Source organism: Hirundo rustica, chromosome 19 (assembly GCF_015227805.2).
Source record: "Hirundo rustica isolate bHirRus1 chromosome 19, bHirRus1.pri.v3, whole genome shotgun sequence".
Lineage (NCBI taxonomy): Eukaryota > Metazoa > Chordata > Aves > Passeriformes > Hirundinidae > Hirundo > Hirundo rustica.
Window position 1 is genome coordinate 7,492,566 of NC_053468.1, and position 19,890 is coordinate 7,512,455.

The following is a 19,890-nucleotide window of genomic DNA, read 5'->3' on the forward strand; positions in this document are numbered from 1 at the left end:
TGGAAGCTTTTTCTTTTTATAACGGGAATTTCTTTTTTAAATAGCATGTCTAGATGAGATGATAGTTCAGTGAAATCCATGTTCCATTTTTTCCTGATGGAGCTATTTTCCATTCTGGCAATGATGGAATTTCAGTGTCAAAATAAGAATGGTTTTTATAGCTTCCAAATGTTGTGGGGTGTTTGTATTTTTGCCTAGTGCTTGGGAGAAGGATTGGATACTGGGAAACCAAGCCCTTGAATGTGTTGTTTTCCTGTCTTCCAGCCTGAATTTTCAATGTTTCTTGGTTTGTTGTACTGAGGCAACCTGAGGAAGATTCCTGAATGCAGGAAGCCTTTGTGGGTTAGCTGGAAGAGGGATGTATGTCAAGCAAGGGTTTTCAAAGCCAGCATGTTCCCTACATCCAGAAATCTTTCAGCTGGTCTAACTGCCTTTAAAAGGCTTCTGCACTCACCCAGAGCCCAGCTGGGATTAGGTTTCTAAAGAGTTAAACATCACTCAAGAATCACGTTTAGATGAATTGATACTTATTAATACAATGGGCTGCCTCACTCAGAGTATTTTCAAAGCTGCATGTTTCCAGAGTGAGATAAGAGAGTCCAGGGGATGACATGGAGGAAGGAAAGGAGCAGATGCCTCGATGCTTACAGGCTGTGGGGAACAGCCACTGAAAGCAAACAGATGCATTCTGCTGCTTCCTGACCAGTCAAAGCAAACCCTCCCGACTCCTGTACTAATTCCCTGCTCCTTTCTTGCAGGTATCTCCACTCCTGGGAATGATAACGGGGACACTCATCTTGATATTTGTGCCTGCTGCTAAAAGAGGAAATGCTGAGCAACTTGGGGGGCAGCTGAAGGCTCGGACTTCATGGCTGAGAGACATGAAAGCATTGATTAGAAAGTAAGAGCACGAGTGAAAACCATGTTTTGCCTCTGATGCTTAACTGGAACATCCAGTGGTCTGGATTTAGCACAGTGGGACTGGAAAGGGACGACACGCAGGGAATTGCAGGAAGTTTAGTCTGTGGACCTAGGAAAGAAAACCACAGTTACATGAGGTATCGACTGCTGTGACAACGATGCATTCCAAGTTTTGCTCTAACCTTTCCAAGACTGACATCTAAGAAAAAGTCTGCTTTGTTTGGCTCATACTTCACACAAATCAGGGCTTTTGAAGTGTAGAAATTGCTGTGCTGCTGTATTAATTGTTGTGCCACCGTTGTTCAGACACTTAGATCCTTTTTCTTCTTTAAAGAGCTATACTGCTCAGGGGGAAAAGAGAGTGTTAGCAATTTAAGATAAAAAAACACACTATGGCAAATTTAAATACATGTGAACAACCACGTGTGACTGAATCCATGAGAATTGAATATGCTTGGGCACTTGTATGTGTGCATAAAGGTTCACATGCTCACAAGTGTTTAAGCAGCTGCACTTCCTTCCAGAAAACTGGACTGTGAATGTGCAAATACTTTCACTTGTGAATTCAGGGTTACCTTGTAGTTCTCATGGGAAACTTGTGATGTCCTTCATTTTTATAACTGGCTAGAATACCTCCCTGGTGTTGTCATCCAGTGCCAAAGGACTGTGAAAAGCAATGTTAGATGATTTATCATTATTTCTGTGTTACTGCTTTTGGTAGTTTATGTGAGTAGTAACCATATGGTGACATGGATGGGGAGAGAAAAGTGAAACTGCCCATCCAAGTGAACAGGTGACATTAGGGTGAAAGCCCTGTAATTCACATACCATGTCTCAGTGACCAAGTTCTGATTGTCTGCTCAAGCAGTCCCCTGAAACCGTCCTGCAGCACATCTCTGCTGAGTTCAGTGCATTGTTATCAGTGGAGCAGCACACGTGAATTTTCCACACTTCTTATTCCCCATTCCTTTGTGTTACCTCTGCCCCTTGGCAAAGGGAGGGGGGCAAGTGTGGGGGAGCCCTGAGCTTTGTCACTGAGGCCCTAGCTCCTGCGTGGGGGTCCTGCCTTTCCACTTTCCCCACTGAAGCTTCTCTTGCTTTTGCCTCCACAGCCGCAGCTATGTGTTCTCCTCCCTGGCCACCTCAGCTGTCTCCTTTGCCACGGGGGCACTTGGTATGTGGATCCCGCTGTATCTTCACAGAGCACAGGTGGTGCAGAAGACAGCAGAGACCTGCAGCTCCCAGCCCTGTGGCACCAAAGATAGGTGAGAGTCAGAGTCGGCTGCTTTACAGAGGGGGAGAGGGGGCGGGGGCTTATTTACCACAGGAAACAGGCAAGTCCCACAGAGACAAGGTACTAGAATGTCTGTAATTTCCTCTAGGTCCTTGCAACAATGATAGGAAATGCTGGGATTGTAAACTGGGCTTTATTTCTCTTCTTCATTGCATGAAGTCAAACCAAGGGAGAAGCAATGACCTCAGCTCTGTCTTAGTTCCCAGGCTGTGGTGCAGAGGAGAAAAGAGAAAAGAGAAATCCTCTAAGGAGGATGTTTGGAGAGCTGAGAATTTGGGTTCCTAAGACCTGTCTGTGGTAGCAGCAGAATAAGCTGGCAGGTTAGGAAGCCCCAGTGGTGCCTGCAGTTCAGAGGCTGGAATGGTTCCCCTGAAGGTGCAGCGACTAATCCTGTAGGCTTTTGTTTCTGTGTGAGGCAGGGCTTCCCCATTTGATTGCTCTGTAAACTGCTGTGTGTGCTGAGTTTTGCTGAAGAATGCCCCAGAGATCTGGGACACTTTGGGCTGGAGTGTTTGATATTATACAGTGGTTTGGCTTTTCAGTCCTGGTTATGGAACATCACTTGCAGCACAATAAGCTGTGAAAAGTAATTTTTCATTTTGTGATTTACAATGGTGGCACAAACCAGAAAATGCTATAAAAGCATTCCAGCAGGTAAATAAAAGATATTAAAAAAGCCTTTTGTCAGATCTTTTCCTTTTTAGCTCATGAGGGAAGATAATATTAGGAAAACCTTCTTGCCATAGCCGACATAATCCCATCTCAATTAAAGTAGTTGCTGATGTGGAGTCCCATCAACCAGAGTGTCCAGCAGGCAATCTCAGGTGTTCCACAAGAATGCAGTGAGCAGAACACACAGCTCCAGCCTGGCTGCCTGGCTGCTCTTTGCAAAGAGAAGTTCCTCTCCTTGGTGACACCTCAATTTTGAACTGTCCTCAAGCTGCTCTAATGTGGTTGCCCAAGGCCTTGAAGTCCAAGTCCTGCACATATCATATGGAGAATCCTCTCGGTGCTTTAAATTGAAATGAACACATTTTAAATGTGTAACCTAACAGCAAAAAGCTTCTTTGAAGTGGCCTGAAAGGAGTTATAAAGTCAAAGTATGTTGGAAATCACTGTATCTAAGAGTCTTGTTAGGTTTCCTCGCCCTGAAACTTCCTGGTGCCTGTCCATGATTTCTCCTTACGTGATCAATGTGCAGGTTATTAATTAGTTTTGTGTATACATAATTTGCTGTTAAGGGCAAATCCCAGTTAAAGGAATCCCAGTTCCACCCAAGGAAGTGGTGGGAGCCCTTTGCACCCCTTTGCCCATGGATCAAAGCCTGTGTACAATGATAAATTTCATATGCTGTGTTTTTTCTTAATTGCAGGGGACGGGGGCTAAAATCGGGAGCATTTGTTTTATTGAAAATTTGCAAAACCATTGTGCAAATTTCCATTAGCCAGTTCACCCTAACGATTTGTCCAAAAACCATTGCCCATTTTGGGGAAAAACAAAAACAAAACAAAAACACAACCACCACCACCTTTCTCTTATTTTTTTTCTTTTCTTTTTGGTTTTGTTTTTGAATAGTTTGATCTTCGGAGCAATCACTTGCTTCACTGGCTTCCTGGGTGTAATCACAGGGGCAGGAGCAACCAAGTGGTGCCGCTCCAAGACGCAGCGAGCTGATCCTCTTGTCTGTGCAGTTGGAATGCTGGGATCAGCCATCTTCATCTGCCTGATCTTCGTGGCTGCCAAGAGCAGCATCGTGGGAGCCTATGTGAGTATAATCCTGCCCGTATTCCAGCTCCAGCAAACTCCTGACCAAACTGCAGGAAGCCTGGGATGTTTTCTTGCCTTTGCCCTTCTTTTTTGCCTCTTGGCATTCTGGCTCTGTCTAATGTGCCTGAAATATCAGCTGCTTATCCCTGCTGCCATCAGAATTCAGAGCTCCATGGAAACCCAGAGCCTTTGGGCTCTGCACCTCAATCCACACCTTTATTGCTCTTGCCTAATGTTTTGGTACAGGAAAATTGAGCACTTCCTTTGCAGTGAGGGTATTGTAGCTGCAGTGGTACCAGATGACAATTACAGTGTAATTTGTCTGTGGGCAAGCTTTTGGCTCCCTTTCAGTACCATTCATTTCCATAACTAGGTGGATTGCAGCAGGCCAGTATTAATTACCCAGTAATTTCAATTTGTTATCTGTATTACCATAGCCCAGGAGCCTATAGTACTTGATGCTGCACAAATGCAGATTAAAATATGGGCCCTCCCTGAGTGCTTATAATTGAATTATATTAAAAGATATCAAATAGATCCAGATAAATAGAATGCTTTGGGTTGGAAGGGACTTTTGAAGGTCAGGTAATCCAACCCCGCTGCACTGTGCAGGAACACCTTCCACTGGACCTTGGTGCTGAGAGCCCCCTCCAGTCTGACCTTGAATGTTTCCAGGAATGAGGCATCCACCACCTCCTGGCCATCCTGTGCCAGTGCTTTACCACCTTTGTAAAAAACTCCTTCCTTACATCCCATCTAAACTGTCTAACAGTCTAACTTTTACTTAGGCTGAAGGGAGAAGGAAAAGCTTAACTCTAATAATCCAGCCTGGGGCTAGAATCTTGCTTGCAGCAGTGAGTAAAAATCCAGTCACTGAACAAGTCTCTGGTTCCCTTTTGATGTCAGAATGAGAGAAGCTGGGACCTAGGCTAAGATTATGAAGGGAAAGTGTGAGACGTTTGGAGTAGTGGGATCCCTTGTGGAAGCCCACCCTTCACTTGCCACGGCAGCACATGCTCATCCAGCAAGCAGAATTCATTTACAAGTAACCAGCCAACTGCTGTTCCTCATTTCTCTGTATTTGGAGCACTGGCCTGGCCGTGGTTATTTGGGGAATCTTTCAGCAGCTGCCACAGTTTTGAGGAAGCACAACCAAAAAGAGTGGAAGTTCAAAATCATTAAGACAGAGCCAAGAATATTTCCTCTGGCTATTTAAGATTCCGATCTCTGGTTTGTGACCGTGAACTAACATTTGAACTGGCAGAAAAATGATCACCTCAGACAACCTGTGAGAGAGTGTTACTGCTTGGTGGATCATTAACCCTCCTTTCACTGATCTATCACACCCCTCACCTGCTCCTCCACCTCTTTGTGCAGACAGAGCTGTGATCTTCTCCTCTCTCAGACCTAGTGACAGACATGTTCCTTTGTGCTGTTCGGTCTCTTTTTACAGAAACCTCTCCCCTTTTTAGGCTGGAAATACTGCTTTCAAAAATTGTGCAGCAGGAAGTGGCTATTAGTCTCATTTTTATATTTTTTCTAACTTTTTTTTTTTTTTAATAGCTGTGTGACTATTCTGCGTTGTTTAAGTATATAAATATAGATGGTATCATTTAAACAATCCTAGAAACAATTTCTTTTATTACGGATGAGCAGTAAATCTAATAAAGAGTCAATGATTTGCAAAGGAATTTCCAGCTGCATAAGGAGGGGGTATGAGGAATATGAGCCTGTTTGTGATGCTGTTGGGCTGAAGCAGGAAGCACTGCCTCTCCCAAGCCCTAAAGACTCTGCTCCTGGAAACCTGATGCCCAGAAAGACAGGACAGGTCTGGCTTGGAGCTACCAGTGTCTCGTAGCACGAGGTATTATTATGGCACTGCCATACTGAGTTGACTTTCCAAGGCAAGTTTCTAGCACAAAGTCATGTCTTTCCATGCCATTCAAAGAGCTGTTGCAATCTTGCAGACTTCCAGAGTGTTTCATTCCCTTGTATTTCAGGGAGAATAGGAGTAGGAGACCTGCATTGCCAGGTTGCATGGTGTAGCAGTTTCTCATTGACTTTGTTTGAAGTCTCGTTGGTCCATAATGAAGGGGAGAGTGTTCAGTGACTGGTGGACAGAATGGTGGGCTGGGTTACCTTCCTCATCTCAAAATCCACGATAAATTCTCCTTCTGGAAACATTGCAGTAAAATTTGTGGGTTGATTTTCTTGTCTCTGATACCTTCCTTGGCAGCTTGTCCTGGCTCATGATTTCTGTGTCTGAAAGGCAGGGCAGTGTCTGTCCCCCAGCACGGTGGGATTTGCCAACCTTCTGTACTGTGACTGTCCTTAGGTTTCTGTCATGGATCACACTGTGCAAAATTGACAAGGAGTGTTTTTGGGACCCTCATTGGCTCAGAGCTGTAAAATTCCAAGTAATTAGGTGGGTCCCCATGAGGTGATGTTCTCTCTCACAGAGAGAGAGAGAGAGCTGTGGTGGCCAGCAGATCACCATCTCCCCCCTGCTTTAGCTAACAGTCGAGAGCTTTAATGCTGACTGATACAGGCATCAGCTTAAATGAAGTGTTCAGCACTCCAGCAAGAACCTGCAGAGCCCTTGCTTTTTAATTTCTTGGATTTATGGGTTTTATATTTTTTTTGAAAAGACCTGCCTTTCCATTAACATGATCACTCTGATCAACTTTACGTGTTGTGTGCTGTCTGCTCTCTTCCTCCCCTGAGCACAAAGAATATTTCTCTCCTGCTCCGTCCTTTCTTGCAAGAGATTTTTGTCCTTGGGGGCAATTCCCATTCTGCAGCAGCCACTCCCATCTGAGGCAGGTGGACAGATGACTTTTTTCCAACTAGTCTTTTCACACTCATGCAGTAAATTATTGTGCAAGGTGGACTAAAACAACAATTCTGTCTCATTTAGCTGCCCAGACACCTGTATTTCTCTTTTAGTATCTTACTTGGCTATACAGTCCAATCACTTCTCACTCAGGTTTCCTTGCAGCGTGTGGATTTGTGTGTTGTGATCCAGCTCCTTAAAGCACCAATTTGCATATCTGTAAATCCTACTTTTTCTGAAATACAAGCTCTTTGAAACTCGGTTTTCAAGCCTGGTCTCTGGAAACCCATTATATGTGTGGCATCATCATCTCACACTGCTCAGACATTTCAACTGCTGATTTTACACTTGTTTAAATAGGCAAGTGACTGGAGAGAAATGCTCTGCTTTGCTTTCCTTTGACACTGTTCCAGCTTCCTCAATTTCAACATCTATTTCAATTCCTCAAAGACATTTTATGATCTTGCAAAAACAGCAAATCCCAGGGTAAAACCTTGCCAGAGAGCTTTTACAGCACCTTAGTCTCAACCCCAGGGACTTTCTGTTGCCTTGTTGTTGGTGACCTGCCTACTTCTGAGCCATCAATATTGCCCAGAACTGAGCTGGAGTTAGAATTGCTCCAGATTCAGGAGTACATGAGGGTGTCTTACCCAGCATTTCAGAGAGAAATAAAAATAGTGAAGATACTGACAGGTACACCCTTTGCAAACAGTCATGGAAGGAGTTTGTAACCTGCTTAGAACTTGCTGTGAGAGCAGCTGGTGTGTCCACTCTGAAACCTACTTTATTTATCATTTTTGGGAGTCAGAACTGGCTAACTGATCGCTTAAACAGAAAAGCACAGATGAGCAATCAGACACCAAATGGACATGGTGAGATGTTACACAGCACAGCTGGAGTCAGAAATAGATGTATATATAAGAGGTGAAGTCTCTGTAAAATGAGGCTTCAAAAATTGTGTGAGGAGTCAAAACCGTGAGCATTTCAGGAGCTCTTCTCTGCTCTGGGGCTGCCCTGTTTGCTGTAAGCATCCCTGGAGTCTCCTTTCTGCAGAAATGCCACATATCCTCACATCCCCTTTGCAGTGGGGGAACTCATTTTTATAAGCCCCCATCAGCAGCTAAGGACAGACATTTTTTAATGTCAGTATCTTCTATCCTACTTTTTGATCTTCCTCTTGTTCCTCTTTTCCTTTCACCAGTACCCACCTATTAATCTCATGTTTCATGGATTGCCTGAGATACACATCCATCAGCTCAGAACTGGTGTGCTCTGAAGTTTGTAGCATTTCAGTGATTTATTTAAAGGACTTGTGCTGAATTCCTGCACAAGGGACAAGTTCTTGCTGCCTGCAGCGATTCAAATGTGTGCAGCTCCTATCAGCTCAAGGCAGTTGCCTGTTTGCAGTGCTGGGAGCAGGCAGGGCACGCTGATGGTGCAGTCAGAAGTGTGATTCCATTCTTCCCAAGCTCAGTTGAGTCTCTCCAGGCACAGATCCCCGGCAGCAGCAGCTGCAAGGCTGCAGCAGGACAGATTTCATGGCAGGTCTGAGGATGTACCCACAGGACACGTGGCTTCACTCCTGACAGCACCCTGCTTCATTGGATGTGTTCTCACCTTGGCAGTTGTCCTTTCCAGTGAGAGCCAATCTCAAGGCAGACCCGTGGGCAATGGGAAAATGGCAATAGAGGTTTCCTAAGTGGCCAGCTGGGCTGTGGTGATTGGCTCAAACACCATCACAGAGGAAGCAGATCCAGCCACAGAAAAAGGGGATAGGGAGGGACAATACTTGGGAAGCAAAGACAGTTTTAGAAACAGATAGAGGAAGCTTCTGTAGGTCAGTGTGTAAGACTGGCTGAATAAAGCAAATTATTCCTGGCAGTGACAGGGTGATCTGAGGAGTTCAGGCAACCTCAACTGGTGTGTGGGAAAGACAGTGGCAGTGGTCACATCATGTCACAGCTGCCACTCTTGCAGTTCTGTGGCTTTTAATGTCTCTTGCTGACCATCTCCACAGAGCCAAGGATTGTATTTCACCACAAGACACCGATGTTGCAGAGCCCACACTTAATTCCAGTCTGGACTGGACAGATATTCCCGTGTAATGCTGTCGGGGAGGGAAGGGATCCTCCACAGCTCTCTAGAGAACCTCAGCTGGTTTGCTACAGAGCTGAACACACAGCTTGGTTCCCAGGAATGGAAATGGCTGTGCTTTGGGGAGCTGGGGCTTTCTTGCCTTTTCTAACAGGCTTTTTGGAAAAGAATAGTGCAAGTTGGACTTGATGATCCTTAAAGGGCTTTCCCGACCTCAAGAATTCTATGATTCTAAGTATTCAAGCCTGGGGCTGTCTCTTTGTGCTGGTTTTTCGTGTTCTTCTAAAATCAAATGTGCCAGCCTTTAATTTAGCTGCTCTGTAGATCATAAACTTAGTTTACAATAACAGCATTTCAGGCCAGCCCTCTGGAGCTCTGATACGAGTCTGTGGTTTGTGAATAGTCAGGATAAACCACAACAGCAACAAGGAGTGTGCTGTGTAGGTATGAGAAAAATAAACAACAAAAGAAAGTTTGTGACAGGTTATTTTTCCTCTGAATGTCAAGTGAATAAATCTTCTCCTTTTTGTGTGTTTTGTTACAACAGATTTGCATTTTTATCGGAGAAACTCTTCTGTTCTCAAACTGGGCTATCACAGCAGACATACTAATGGTGAGTGCACTTTGGAACAGCATCTTTCTCTGCTCAGAGCAGTCTGTCAACTTGCAAGAACAACCTGAAGTTCACAATTTCTTCCAGATCCTAGTCCCTGCTTCAGCCTATTCTGGTTTTCATTATTATTATTTTTGCTTACTGAAAAGTGACATAGGGAGAAAGAGAGGGAAAGGATCCTTTTTGTCCTTTGTTCTGAGCATCAGGGAGAGATGTCCAGACAGGACAACATTTCTGAATTCAAATAATTTAGAAAATTTTAAGTGTTTGTGCAAAACCCCTCATGCACAGAATTCAGGCAGCATTTCCTAACAGTCAGCACGTTTGTGGGCTTTGTTATCAATAATTCAGCTTTGTTCTGCAATAGGAAATCCTTCCCTCCCTCCTCTGACCACAAAGGCAGCCCATCTAGCCACCATTCAACACATTCACAATAGAAACCCACCTCTGGGAGAGCAGAGAGGAAAAGAAAGTATAAAGAATTTTTGGACTACATCCACCTTGTCCAAGAGGAAACTGTCAGGGACTTTTCAACTCATGCCCTTCATTTTCCATTCTTTCTCCACCACAGAGCTTTTTAAGCCTTTCAAATCAGCAAGCTGACCTCAGCAGCCCCATTTTCACATGAAATAGTCTGGACATTTGTTGAAGAGCTCTGTTTTGTAGAGGTTTCCATCAGAGCCCCTCAAACGTGTTGAAACCCCGTTGTGAAGGAGGTGTCGCTCCCTGTATGAAAAGAAAGGCACTAAGGCATGGAACCATTACAGGACCTTCCCGAGGTCTTTTGTCAGCTTGTTGACAGAACTAAAAATATAATCAGTGTGGCATCAATAGAGAACTCCCTTGGCTTGTGTTTGTTGGTTATGCAAACATCAGCAAGGAAACAATCGGGCTCAGGATTCTTAGATGTAAAGATAATGGTGTTGATATATTGATTCAGCAAAGAACATCAAGCCTCTGCTAAAGTTCTGTTTATGTTGAAGTTCAAGGTTGTGTTTGTATTTTAAGGTAGCTCTGCAGTTGCCATCACAGCAGTGCCTGATGAGCTTTCTGCCTTTCACTCATTTGTGCAGGGAACACTTTGAGGGGTGGGGTGGTTAAATCCACTCCTCCCAGCGTGGGTAAAGCACAGGGAAACAAAGCTTGTCAGTGGGCTCTGGCTTTTAACTCCCAAGGTTCCTGCTGCCAGGTCAGCTCCGTGGGGCTTCCCTGGGACTTCCATGGGCTTTTGCAGCTTGTGCTGAGTTCAAGGCTGCTGTGGCCGTTCATAATGCGGTGTCTCAGCACTTGCACAGATGTGCAGCCTGGGGACAGCTGTGCTGAGGCAGAAATTACAGTACAGTATGTGTGGTTGCTCGTTCCTGCCTCCTGCCACAGCTTCCTGTCGCATCCTGCCCCTGGCTGTGGTGTTCCCAGGAGCAATCCCAGTTCTCTCCACTCAGAATTAGTGGAGAGGTTTAAATAGCAGCTGTTTTTTACCCTTCTTGACATTGGCTGGCACAGGTAAGGACTCAGCTGAGGTGGTCCCAGCTGCCAGGAGGGAGGATCCTGTCAGACATGTTCAAGGTCCTCCAGAAAATCTGTGCCAGAGACAGACCTGAAATTTGACCTGTGTTTTCTCAAGGTAACCCCAAAAGATATTTTCAACCAACTGCTCTGTTATATCAAGGGTATTAGGGCTGCCATCACTGTCCCATTTAATTACAGGGTTTTTTTGTGTCGATTTCAATGTGACTTCAATATCCCGTGGCTTTTTAACAGCTTTTATAGGACTTGCCATCTGTCTTACCAGCATCCTATAGCCAGTTGCATTTTGTAGGGATGCATTTGCAGTTATTTATGTGCAAAAGAAATCTGTAAGAAATGATTGCAGATAATGGTTCAATTTTCCAAAACATGGGAAAGAAACTAAAGCCGTGTTAAGAAATGGATTTTGGTAATTGCTGCCAACTTTTCAGCTCGCTGTTCTCTGGTCTGTTTAGAAAAATGAACCGAGTGCTGTGTGTAATGAGAGCACGAGTGGACCTGTGAAAGTTTTCAAGAAATAAATGTAAACATCAGTTAGATGAGGGCAGGGCTGGGAGCGGCCAGCCTGAAGTGCACACAGATCACCCAGGGGGTGACAGGGGGCTCAGACTGTCAATAGGTGAGAGCCACAGCGACAGCCACGACTGACAGACAGCTGGGTGGGAAGCCCTTGCCAGAGAAAGACGTGGAAATGCTTTAGCAGATGCACTTCATATGTTTGGCAAATTAATTTTACTGATTACTATTTATTTGGTGTAATCAGAAGTGTGTCTGTTCTTGCCTGAGGCCGGGAAGGAGTTTAAAAGCATTATTAACGTAAGCTTAACAACACTTTCATCCTATACATAAATATTACCCTGTTTTCAGGGATAGAAGCTCTCAATTCAGGGATAGAAGCTCTCAATACTGGCTGAATGCTGCTCTTACTGCTTTCATTACGCCAGGAGTGAGGCTTTTTGGAAACTGCATCCCAGGTGATTTCTCACAGCTTTTTCAAGATTTACAGATCCCATGACTGCTTAAGAGTCCTACCGGGCGAGTTGTTAAGGACCTCCAGAGGTTTCGCAAGTTTAATTTCCGTGGCAAAACAAGGGTGTTTGCTTATTCTCCTCCAATTTAATTGTTGTCTCTTCCTAGCTCTGTGCTTGCATGGCATCCACTGCTGCTCCTGCAGAAGGGTGGGAGCTTGGCTCCTCAGCTTTTCTGCAGCCCAAGGTGCCGAGTGCTGGCTCTGATAAACTCTCAGTGCTGCACTGCCTGAGATTCTGATATTTGTTCCGAATGCAAATTTGTACAAAACAGGTCTTATTCTCCTGAGCACAACTCTCCATATCTCCTCCCAGGCACATGCTCAGATGGTGCTTGGGGAAAGGAGGGATGTTTTGTGTGGAGCTTGCTAATTATGAAACAGATTTCATCAGCCATCTTTGCAAATTTGCCTTAAAATTACCAGAACCCCAAAGCAGCATTAAAACTGCCTCGTACCAGCAATAATGAATGAGCTTCAGTGCAGCAGGCAAGTGTATAACACTCTGGGACATGTGCAGTGTGTGGGGCTTTGTGGGGTGCTGATAGTGGGGGTTTCCTCCATACCACATCTCAAAACCAGAGATGACCGACAGGGGCTTGGAATTTTTGTGTAAGAGCCACGAAGCAATTTAAAGTGCCTCTATTTCAATCACAGTCTCTTTAGGTCTTTGCTGAGAAAAGCCATCCTCCAGTTTATGCCTAGTCCTGGCATTCATGCAAAAATATTGCTCTGCATATTTCTGTTTCCTCTTAAAGCATCAGTTCTTTCTAAAGGGTTGTGACCTGCCGTGGAGGAGCTGCTTTGATGTTTTGTTGTAAGGTCAAAGTCTTCCTTTAGGCTTGAAACAGGCACAGACTGGTGCTCAGCTGTGCCATAGGCATTGTAGGAGTGTTGCTTTTATTCTGATTACCTTCCCTAAAAATAAAACCCAGTTATTTATTTAGTACAAAATGCTGCCCTATTTTTATAGCCAAAGATAAATTGCATTTCCAGAGGTTCTCATTGCTTCTCTGAGCGCCTCCACACAATCCTCCGAGTGCTGCAGGTTAGATTTGAAGGCAGGGTGAGGAATGCCTGAGAATGAGGGAGCACAGCCCACTCCAAACCAGGCAGCAGGTGGAGGTTCTGCTCCATGGTGTGCTGGAACTGGAAACCACAGCAGCCTCCTTTCACTTCAGTTAGGAGCGTTTGTTTTAGACAGTGTCTGCCTGGCTTTTGTGGAGGGTCTCTCTGGATCCCAGCCTTTCCCTTTTCTGAACAGCAGCGACAACTGGGCTATTTCCAGGTTCTGGCAGGGGCTGGAACAGCGTTAGTGCATGTTTTCTTTGTCTTTGATGCTGAAAGGGGCCAGTATGAATTGTCCTGACCCAGAAAGGGCAGCAGAGTGCTTGGGAGAGTAGAGTTTCTAATAAAGCTTAGACATAAATATCAGAATTTACCTCCTTGGCACTTGGCCTTTTCCTGGGAGAAGGGTGATCTCTCCTTGGCTTTCCCCATAAACTTTTTTCTGAGCAGCTCCTGCTGGTTTCATCACAGGAAGGAGATGCCAGCGGTCATCCCTGGCCTTTCTGAACCTCTGTTTCAAGAGCAGAGGTTTCCAGAGCTGCTTGTTCAGCGACCCTGCCCATCCTGTGTGCTGCCTGCCTCTGAAGCTGGCACCACAGGCTTCTGCCTCGGCTGCTGTGGCTCTCCCACCTCCAGTTGCTGTGGGATGTCCAAACCAGGCCATGTATGGTTTGAATTAACTCTATTTTAGTACTGAAATGCCCATTTAGAGTTGTAATTTACTTCTGTCTTCCAAGAACCGTAGATGTTTGCTACCAACTGCTTCCTGTCCATCGGAACAAAATGTTTTTCAAGGAGGGACAGGGTGGAGTATATTGGTTTTTTGGTTTTTGGAGGTGCTGGTTTAAGCTTTTGTTTTATTTATTTTTTGTCTTTCCAATTTCAATGAGATCATGTTCATTTGCTTGCTACATGTTGGGTTTTTGCTTTGAGGGGGGTGTTTGTCTCTTGAATTCCAAACCAAATACACCAAGTTGTAGCATTTCCTGGTGTTTCAACCATCAATAACTTCTTCAGTTGAGCTGGAAACTGTACTCCTACTTGCAAAACTCTGTTAGCATAGTATAGCTACACATGAAAATTATGTCTGATACATGTGTGTGCATTCAAGTGTATAAGTATTTATATATGCATGCACACATATGATAGAGGTATCATTAAGATTTCCTCCTCTAATTAGCATCAGTTCACTGCCATACCCTGAAAGTGGTAATTTTTCAATAAATGTGACATTTCTTTTGTCCTTTTGCTACAAAAATGGATAGAACACTGAACCAGACAGGGTTGGTTGGTTGGTTTGGTTTTTTTTTCCTCCAGATTGGTTATCACAAACTTTACAGAAAGAAAAAATATTTCAGGTTTCAAATTTTGTGTTTCGCATTTATGCACCATTCTGGAATTAGGCAGAATTTCACTTTATCTCTTCAGATGCCCTTTCCCAAAGAGCTCTTGCAGAATACTTCTCCACTGCCCCCTGTGAACTGGGCCAGGTGGGAAGAACAAAAATAACTCACTCTTAATTTTTCTTTTCTTCTGTCTGGTCTATCCTGGTTGCATCCATTATCTGCCTCTTTGGGGAGTGGGAATGGGTGGTGGGGCTCTCCTGCTGTTCACATCCTGACCTTCAGCACATTTCTGTGTCTCTAATGAAGTGTAGAGCTGATTTTCCTTTTGGGATTTCTTCCTTCAAGTTGTGCTCTGAGTTGCAGGATGCAAAAGGAGGACAGGGCCTGACATCCACAGCTGGGCACCTGCTCTGGCTCTGAACATATCTTGCTCTTGTGTTGCACAACAGAAGCTGAGCAGGGTATGAAAGTGCATTAGCAGCGTGCATTTGCAGCTTTGGCAAAGCAGGGATGAAGGAACTGGCAGGTCATCTGAACACACAGGGTAATCCCTAAGGAAAAGCATTTTATCTAATTTTACCCCTAATTCGGAATTGCCTGTGCTAGGAACGAGATTAGCATTTTAAATAGGCTTCAGTTCTCTTTTAGTGTGGATTTTCTCAATGCTCTTTCTTTTCTTTCTGGTTTTTGTGGTAAATCCTTTCACTGCAGACAGGGCAACTCCCCTTCCCTGTGAGGAATAGTTCAGTGTCCTTTAGCCCTGTGCCCTGAGTGAGTCCTCCCTGCAGTCAGTTCAGGTAAAGGAGCTCTGTGCATCTCTGGCTGGGGATGGGCCAGTGCTGAAATGTCACATTTAATTAATAAATTACTTGCAGGATCCTTGCAATCCTGGCAAGGCAGGGCTTCTAAAGAAAGGCTGAAGGCAGCCCATCAGAGAGAAAGTGGATAAATAAAAGGGATCATGGTCTCCAAAGAGCTGAACAAGAGTCATTCCTGCTAGAGCCACAGGAAAAGGCACAGTGAAATTCAGTGCTTACAGGCAGAAACAATGCTCACTTGGATTTAGGGACCTATTGAATTCTTCATTACTTCCAGCCTTTAAATCAAGACAGGATCAATTCATAAACTGGGATATGTGGACTTGATGCAGATGTCCTTAGCCAGACTCTTTAACAATTTATGCAAGAGACAATTACTTTCTTCTGCCTCTAAAAAGTGTATTATGAAATTAAGGTCATTCTACAGGACAGAGGATTGCTGGTTTTTGGGGTTTTTTTTTAATTTTTCATCCCATTCTGTGGTTAGGGCTGTGTTATCTGTGAGCTCTAGTCCCTTCATGGGGAAGTAATTTGTATTTTCCACTGCTCCTGTGTAATCTGACTGATTCTGCATGACCTGGCCGAGGGTGCCATGTCCTATTAGAGCAGTGCAGACCAAAACACGCTGTCTTGGCCATGGAAAATGTTCCTAATGTTTGTCACTTCTCACAAACAGAATCACAAATTTTTGCAAAAGATGTCAAGTGGCTAGAGATGGAGTGGGAAGGGAGGATGTGTGACCGTGACCTTTCATACTGCTGTGGAGTGCTGATGGTTTAGGAAACAGAAGAACTTTTGTTATGGAATAAACCAAATGTCCCAGGTTACAGCACAGTCCTTGATTGGAAGGCTGATGGTGTTGAGCAACTTTAAATTTCATTCTCCCCACCAGCAAAGCAAAATACAGTCTGAGGAGCAACAGCAAAGTGTCTCGTGGGCAAAGCTGATAGCTCAAACCCTGCTGAGAGTGGAGCAGAGTGGGCAGAGCTTCCTTCCCTCAGCACGTGCCAAGAGGAAAACCCCAGAGCAGGAAGGGATCTGGGGCTCCCAGAGCCAGCCACGGACTGTTCAGTGGCTGGTTTGTTTTGTGCTGCCCTGGGCATGAGCTGAGCAGTACAAGACAGATGGGCAGGTTCTTATTTCAGCTTCTTTACCTGTTTTTGTTTCTTTCCCCTTCTTTGCAGTACGTGGTCATTCCAACTCGCCGTGCAACCGCCGTGGCCTTGCAGAGTTTCACTTCACACCTCCTGGGAGATGCTGGCAGTCCTTATCTCATTGGATTTGTAAGTGCTCACAGCAAGCTCTGGCAGGGTTTGCTTTTGTTCTCGAATTGCTCATCTGAAATGCCAGGTTTGATCCTGCTGGGAAGGAAGGCCTGTGTTTGTCAGCAGAATGGGGAGTGCTGCAGAGCAGTGCAGCTTTTTTTACCTGGTTGGGTTGTTGTGAGCTGCAGTTCAAAGCAGGGGGGACTGTTTGGGTGTGGGAAATAAGCTTCCACGTCTTTTTAGCCTAAGGTGTTTATAAAGACAGCTCTGAAAATAAAGAGTGTTCTTGCTGTGGGGTGGACATGGCGCCGATAGAAATTAGGTTGGAAGAGACTTGTGTGTGTGTTTAGCTGTTAATTGACCTCAGAAACCAAATACCAAACCAAATACCTGTTCATGGGCAGCAACACACAGCTGTACCTGGTTTGTATGATGGTAAATCATAGAGCCACAGAGGATTCTGGGCTGGAAAGGACTGGCAAGGATCATCCAGTCCAGCTCCTGGCCCTGCACAGACACCTCAGCAATCCCACCCCATGCCTGAGAGCATTGTCCAAACACTCCTGGAGCTCTGGCAGCCTTGGGGCCGTGAGCATTCCCTGGGCAGTGCCCAACAGGGGTTTTTATTAGTATTCCTTCCTGGGGTGATCCTTTGGGTTCCTTTGTGTGACTGCTTCAGTGGCTGGCCTTGGTCTGACTGGGGATCTCCCTTCCTGTGCCACCATTATCCTACTGCAGAACAGAGCAAGAGACCCAGCTCCAAAATCTGGCACTCAGAGAACATTCACAGCTGAAAATAAAAAGCCTGAGAAGCGTAAGGAGGAAAAGAAACCTGGATTTGCTGGGGAAATGTCTTTTTCCTTCAGAGGAGTTTGATGCATGGAGTTTCAGAGATCACAGATCATCATTTATAAAATACAGCAGCTTCCACAGAAACCCCTGAGTGTCCCTGCTCCTGATGTGTTGAAAGTGCTGCTACCCAGGGATGTCACTGGGATCTTCACTGGTCCCATCAGCGGAGAGCCAGGGCTTTGATGTGCTCCTCCAGCTCACACACAGCTGCTGGGTGCCGTGGGGCTTTTTTTGTTTCACAACCAGCATTGCTCATCTATTCATCCTGGAGACATCCGTGTGTGTAGCTACACATATTTATTTTTTATATGCCTAATTTTGTGAGTACATCTGTTTAAATATACATAAATGTTGACTTTTGAGTGGCAATGCTGTGGCTGCTCTGTAGCCCTCTGAAGCACACGGGAAAAGGCGGATAGAGATAAGACTGAGAAGACCAAAGAAATGAGAAATCTCTCAGGAGAATAAAAATGCATGATTTTCTTAACTCTTTATTTACTTCGATGTTCTGGGTACCTGAGGAGAAAGGATCTTATTTTAGGAGCTATTTGAAGGTGGTAAAAACAAAGGAATTGCAGGAGAGGGGAATGTGGGAGAGGAGAAGGAGGCAGGCAGGACAGGGCTGGGGCAGGCCAGGCTGCCTCAGGGGGCTGCTGCACGTTCTTCCCTTTCCTTACACGAGAGGGATGTCCAGGAGGAATACCTAGGACCCTGAATGATGGCAAATATTCTTGAAAGTTGCCTGGGGCTCTTCAATGTCATAGATTAAAAAATAAAAGGTCTTTGGGTGTAGAAATAACAACCTTGCCTTGCCCTCCTGGTATTCAGAGATCAAGCAAGTTGGGAGTTACTTAAGGATTCTTGGCTGAATTATGTATAGCCCCAGTTTAATGGCTGCATTAGGCTTCCTTTAGACTGGGAGAATATTTGTCATGATTTTGAATTACCCTTCTCCAATGCTGTAAATGTTGGGCAGTTGTGATTTGGGAGGAGGTGATTCAGCTCCAAGGCTGTGTGCAGAAGAGGAGGAGTGAAGCGCTCATGTCATGGAAGGAGCTGCACACCCCTTTGTGCAGCCTCTTTTCTGATTCATCCCCCCTCTGCCACCAGCACTGAAAGGTCATCTGCAGCTCCACATAACACAGGAAAACAAATGCTATTTAAAGTGAAAGGACAGCCAGCTTCTGCACCAGAGCTAAGGCAAGCACTGAACATGGGTATTAAAACCCACAGGAATTGTCCAGCTGCAGGGCAGGATGGAGACCCTGACACAGCACTGAAACCCCACCTGGGCAGGTTCCAGAAGGGGCTCAGAGTCTCACCAGGATTTTCAAGGCAGTCTGTGAGGGCTGAGTAAGCTACTCCTGCTGGAGTTAAGGGAAATTTGGGAACCTGATTCCCACAGTCCTTCTGGGAATCCCCACCCTGAGAGCATCAACTCACACTGCTGTGACTCCATACTCTTCAGGAGGCAGATCAAGAGCAGGGGTGAGGTTTTGAAGGCGAGCAGCAGGAGGCCCTGGAGGTGTCCAAGGAATGATTGGACGTGGCACTCAGTGCTCTGCTCTGGTTTTTTATTCAGTCACAGGTTGAACTTGATCATCTCAGAGGTCTTTTCCAACCTTAAAGATTCTGTGGTTCTATGAGCTGCAGTAGCAGGCAGGCTCAGAATGGCTGAAACTCATCCTCCAGATGAAACTCAGCCTCCTTGGGTTCACCTGGGATCCTGGTGCTCTGCTGTACCTTCCAGCTGCTTACAGAATCCCCCTGAAGATCCCTCACTAAATGAGCAGTGCTTTGATCAAACATGCCTGGAATCCTGCATGGTTTTGGTGAGTTTGTAGCGAGATTCCCTCTAGGAATTCTCTTAATAAAGAACTGGTGACCCTTGTCCTTGTAGGACTGAGCTGAGGCAGGCAGCTGTCTCTGCTGGATACCAAAAAATGTTGTATTGATCTTAAAATCCCCGTGTGGAACACAGAAGGCGCTGATCAGCCACAGCCTCAGGTGTGCAATTGCACAGCTCTGTGCTGTGTCCTGAGAGCTCAAGGTCACACTCAGACTTTCTGTAACTCCACCCCATTCCAAATCTTGCACTGCAGCTCCTTAAACCACCCAAAGCAGCAAATGCACATTAGTGCTTAAAAGCTAAGTGACTGGGAACACATATGGGGCAGGGAGCACATATTTTTCACGTCTCTTTAAATATTGATAACTTTTATTATGGTAAAAAGCCTTAAGATTGACTTACAAAGGAGTTATGCAAATACAGCTTTAGGGTGGCAGCTGTAATTTGCATAAAGCTTTACTGCATGGCAAACTCTGAGATCAGTTGCTGTAAATCAGCATTGCCTGTTCATTTCCAAATAAGAATAGGCATTGCTGCAGGACTTCAGTAGATGAGACAGCTTTTATTCCTAGAGAGTTGCAACTTTTTCCAGGACCTTTGTGATAACCAACCTGTA

General features: G+C 45.1%; 1 protein-coding gene across 2 annotated transcripts in view; it reads left to right on the forward strand.

The window, feature by feature from the left end:
• Window positions 1-19,890, forward strand: part of LOC120761237 (sphingosine-1-phosphate transporter SPNS2-like) — a 134,565-nt gene that overhangs the window by 86,303 nt on the left and 28,372 nt on the right. For both annotated transcript variants that reach the window (XR_005703584.2, XM_040082284.2), the window contains exons 6-10: window positions 759-901; window positions 2,034-2,186; window positions 3,791-3,980; window positions 9,457-9,522; window positions 16,493-16,591. Coding sequence is in view for 1 of the 2 variants with exons in the window: in XM_040082284.2 (XP_039938218.1) it covers window positions 759-901; window positions 2,034-2,186; window positions 3,791-3,980; window positions 9,457-9,522; window positions 16,493-16,591 (651 nt within the window). In the remaining variant the exon portion in view is untranslated. The remainder of the gene's footprint in view (window positions 1-758; window positions 902-2,033; window positions 2,187-3,790; window positions 3,981-9,456; window positions 9,523-16,492; window positions 16,592-19,890) is intronic.